Source organism: Grammomys surdaster, unplaced genomic scaffold (genome assembly GCF_004785775.1).
Source record: "Grammomys surdaster isolate TR1022 unplaced genomic scaffold, NIH_TR_1.0 187, whole genome shotgun sequence".
Lineage (NCBI taxonomy): Eukaryota > Metazoa > Chordata > Mammalia > Rodentia > Muridae > Grammomys > Grammomys surdaster.
The window spans coordinates 8,745,788-8,750,599 of NW_021604632.1; the positions used below are offsets into that span (position 1 = coordinate 8,745,788).

General features: G+C 43.2%; 1 protein-coding gene across 1 annotated transcript in view; it reads right to left on the reverse strand.

Annotated features, from left to right (window-relative positions):
* Utp4 (UTP4 small subunit processome component) overlaps nucleotides 1–4,812 on the reverse strand; it is a 27,795-nt gene that overhangs the window by 3,860 nt on the left and 19,123 nt on the right. The window contains exons 13-15 of the mRNA XM_028768570.1: nucleotides 3,041–3,147; nucleotides 1,479–1,574; nucleotides 123–308 (exon numbers count right to left, since the gene is read on the reverse strand). Of these exons, the coding sequence (XP_028624403.1) occupies nucleotides 123–308; nucleotides 1,479–1,574; nucleotides 3,041–3,147 (389 nt within the window). The remainder of the gene's footprint in view (nucleotides 1–122; nucleotides 309–1,478; nucleotides 1,575–3,040; nucleotides 3,148–4,812) is intronic.

Below are 4,812 nucleotides of genomic sequence, written 5' to 3' on the forward strand. Positions count from 1 at the left end.
ACACACACACACACACACACACACACACACACACACACACACACACAGATACACAGACACACACACAGACACACACAGGCACACACACACAAAGATTCCTAAGTAAGAAGTCTCCGACTCACCAGGGACTTGTCAATGATGCAGAACATGTAGGCATCGTGGAGGAGGATGTGCGTGGGTCTCTTGGGGTGAAAGCTGATGTGTGTGATGGGAGTATCCCTTTGGAGCCACAGCTGGTGAAATCCTTGCTTCTGGAGAGAGCGGCTCCACTCTGTATACTGCTTGTCTGGGATGCTGAACTCAAACACCTGAAGAACACACCAGCAAACAAGTACAAATGTGCACTCACGACTCTGTCCCTTCCGGGTTTTATCCTTTCCTAACCACCAGTCGTAGTAAACACTAAGCACCATATTCAGCCTTACATTTTACCACCACATAAATTTTTTTTTTAAAAGGTAAATTATATGCAATAAGTCACCCTGTTCAAGTCAGAGCCTTTATGGTCAAGCTCTGGCTGGCCTGGAAATTTGCTAACTAGACAAGGTTGGCCTGAAACTTGTGATCCACCTGCCTCAATATCACACATGATAGGATCATAGGGCACTGCTACTAAACTCAGAGGGTACCAGTTTAAATGATAAAGGCAGCACCTTTCAATAGACTAGGTAAAGGATGGAAACTCATGAAGGTGAGATAGCATTTTTGGATACTGTGTATGCAGGAGAGGATAAGACTGTTTAGGAAGCATCGTTTGCCTAGCAATCTAACCAAGTGTGCTTCCCAGACATGTTGAATCTTTCCAACAGCCCCACGGGTCTGGCTGATGCTCTCATCTCCAGTTTACAGATGAGGATACACTGAGCATTCATGAGTTAATATGCTCTACAGTCCAAGTAGTTTAAAGTTTGCCTCGTCATAAAAAAATCCTGTAGACTTAAGTTCTCACTCTGGCTGAGATTTAGACACGTCAACTTTAGTACGGCTTGATTTCCTCATGAAGGTAAACCATTCATTTTTTAGTTTATTTTCAAGATTTTAAACCAGCAGAGTGCTTCAAAATTCTTCTATCACTTAGTGCTTAACTCTAGAACAGCGCCGGGTGGTTCTTTAATCCCAGCATTTGGGAGGCAGAGGCAGGCAGATTTCTGAGTTCGAGGGCAGCCTGATCTACAGAGTGAGTTCCAGGACAGCTAGGGCTACACAGAGAAACCCTGTCTCGAAAAACAAAACAAAACAAAACAAAAAACAAAACAAACAAGCAAACAAACAAAAAAAAATCAAAACTCTAGAATAGCACTGTAAACCAACGGGTACTGCTGGACAATAATGGTTCACTCAGGGCAGCTTACTCACACAAAACGAACCTGCCTGTGTATCCCCAACATCTCCGAGGGAAAGTCCCTCCTAACTGCCCTCCAGCTTGGCCTCCAGGTTAGTCTAGCAGAAGGGAATTAGGAAGCACTAGAATTACTTACCTGCTGGTCGGAATGAGCAATGACCAGGTTGTTGGTATTAGGGGCGATAGCCAGAGCAGTCACTGGGAAATTGTAAGCAGGCACCGTGCAGTGAAGCTGGAAAAAGACAAAGGAAAACTCTATAGGACACCTTCCTTCAAGAAAGGGTACAAGAGCTGGGCATGGTGGCACATAACTCTAATCCCAGCACTCCAGGGACAGAGGCAGCTCTGTGAGTTCTAGGCCTACACAGTGTGACCCTATCTCAAAAAACAAACACCCCCCCACACTCCCCTCACACCTACCCCAAAAGAAAGCTAGATGCCAGTGACTTTTGATAGTTATTATTATTTTGTTTCTGTTGTTTTCAGGGCCTTCTATATGCTACACAAGTACTCCACTACTGCACTAAACCCTAAGCCCCTAAGTCAGCTGTTTGAAATACTGTTCTTTGTAACTCACAAGCAGAGCTCAAAAGTATTCTGTGGAAGTTCAGGCATTTCAAAAACAAAAACCTTGAATTTCATTTAAAAACCTCCCTTGTTCAATGTAGTGACACACATTTTTAATCTGCCTACTATGGAAGGTAGATGTAGGCAGATCTCTGAGTTTGTAGTCAGCCAGATCTTGAGTGAGTTCTAGGCCAGTAAAACCCTTTCTCACACAAACAAACAAATCATGCTTAACTGTTTACAAAATGAAGCATTTCCAGAGAACTGAAGAGCAGTTTTATCTGAGTAAACATGTCAATATGAATCACTCAAGTATACCTCTGCACTAAGAACACACAGCTCTATTCTGGGTCTAAAAAACATTGCTGCTAGGTAGTGGTGGCACAGCTCTCTGGAGGCAGAGGCAGGCAGATGTATCTCTGAGTTCGAGACCAACCTGGCCTATAGAGTGAGTTTCAGGACAGCCAGGGCTATACAGAGAAACTTTGTCAAAAATTATCACCTATGGACAGACATTTGGGTTCAACTACAAGGCATGTGGGCACTTCAAAGAAACCTTCGCTTTGGCGGTGCTGGGGACAGAACTGTGGTATGAGTCAATGCATAGCTGGCAGCACTGTACCTATATTGCTGTCTGTACCTGTCAGAAGGATTCCCCAGCTATGCTTTCCCCTCTGGTCCTATCTTACTTAAAGTCACACCGAATATACAAGGCAAGTATGAAAGGCAGCCTGTCAGGATTGCCAGCTCTGAATCTATGTATCAGAACTTCCCTCCCTCCTCAAAGCAGAGACACCTGGGTGTTTTTCTCTTTTTAATCATTCTGTTGTCTTTGTTTGCCTGCTTTGTGGGACTGAGGACTGTCCTTGAACACAAGGCAAGTACTCTACCATTCAACTACAGCCCTAGCCAGGAAATGGATTTATCACTCATTAACCCCTAATTACTTGGTTCTCATTGATTTTAATATTAGGTGAGTACAGCTTTGAGGCTCTAAAGAATTCTAAAACAGGAATCTAAAGGAGGAAAAAAAGTCTAGTAAATTTCCTGGTCACTCTAATCTGCCTCAAATCTTAACAGGACTAGCAGCCTCCCATGACTCAAACTGCTGCTATGAAATCTGAGGCTCACCTTTAGATGATGCAGGTCGTATATGTGGACTCCGGCACTGGTGCCCGACGCAGCTAGCCAATTCCCATCTGGACTGACTGCCAGAAGACACATGGCCTCCACGGTCCCTGTGAGGACAGAACAAGTCCTTGAATTAGCCACCCACAGCCTGCTCCACCCTGGAGATGATGGAGAGGCCAACAAGACCCAACGGCTAGAAATCATTTACAGGAGAATTTACTGGAGTTTTGCAAATTAGTTCTAAAGGTGAACCTGCTTATTTTTAAATTAAAAAAAAATTTTTTTTTTGAGGCAGGAAATTACCTTTGTAGCCCAAGACAGCCTTAAATTTAGGATCTATGCGCCTCAGCTTCTCAAATGTCAGGCAATCACGCCTTCCTCACTTTTAAAACTGAATTAGTTATTGCATGGTGGCACACATTTTTAGACCTAGGACTTAGGAGGCAGAGAATACGAGTTTAAAGCCATCCTGGTCTATACAGCAGTTTTCAGGTTAGCTAGGTCTACATCGTGAGACTGGTACAAACAAATATAAAAACTATTTACCCAGTTGCCGCTCATGTGAAGAGAGGCTAGAAAGATAAAACTGGAGGCACATGTGGTCCAGACCTGAGGAAGCTCTGGAACCATATCTTAAGCTAATTATTTCAAACTACTTTTTCCTACTCACTGTTTTACAATTAGTTATGGACACAGCCCTGGACACAGCATTTTTAACGAAGCACATATTTAATTTATTAAATGCTCTCTGTTTAACACTACAGAGCACCTTTGTCAAAAGGTTTTGATTCAATTTGTAACATGAAGACATGGGATAAAAATCAGACATCAATATTATATGCTAAAATATGTCCTGCATCTAACAATTCCTAATAATGATAAAAGCTTTACAACAAGTCATAGACCAAGTGCTAAGGATGGGTAAGGATGGTAAGGGTGCTAGGTGGTGGTGGCACGCACTATGAATCTGAGCATTTGAGAGGCAGAGGCAGGTGGACCTCTGAGCTTGAGGCCAGAGTTTGAGTTCCTGGTCTACAGAGAGAATTTCAAAACAACCAGAGCTACACAGAGAAACCTTGTCTTGTAAAGCCAAAATGATGTAAGGGCAAGGTAGTCCAAGATCTATAATTAAAAACACCGTTGGTTTAATCCATCTGACTCCTAAACGATCGTTTTTTTTTTTCTGAAACAGCTTTTCTTTTTGCTTTTTATTTTTTGGGGTTGAGGGATTGGGATAGGGAGCGGAGACAGGGTCTCTCTGTGTAGCCCTGGCTACCATGGAACTCACTATGAATTCCATGCTGGCCTCAAAACTCACAGAGATCCAGCTGCCCCTGCTTCCTGAGTGCTGGGACTAGAGGTGTGCGCCCCAACTCCTAGCCTGAAGCAGCTTTCCATGAATTAATAGTAAATGTTGACAACCCAGGCTGGTAAGAGTCTAAATGGTAATGAAGCAGCTAAATGCCAGGGCTAGGGACAAGGGACAGATCATGGAATATATCCAACTACCAATGCAAAGTGGATGAGAAACGTAAGTCAACATTGCACCTCCCTAGTACTGTTAATTCAGCATTAGCTGGTGTAGACCGTCCCCCAGTGATGCAATCTATGCTCTCATAGAACACATAAAACAGTCGCAAGCACAAACGACTCCAAATAAAACTACATGCACAACAATAGTTTCATCTTCTATAAACATCTCATAGAAATACAACAAGAAGTTAGTGTGCCCACAGAATCTCTGCAGACATATGCTGGGACACCAAAGTCCT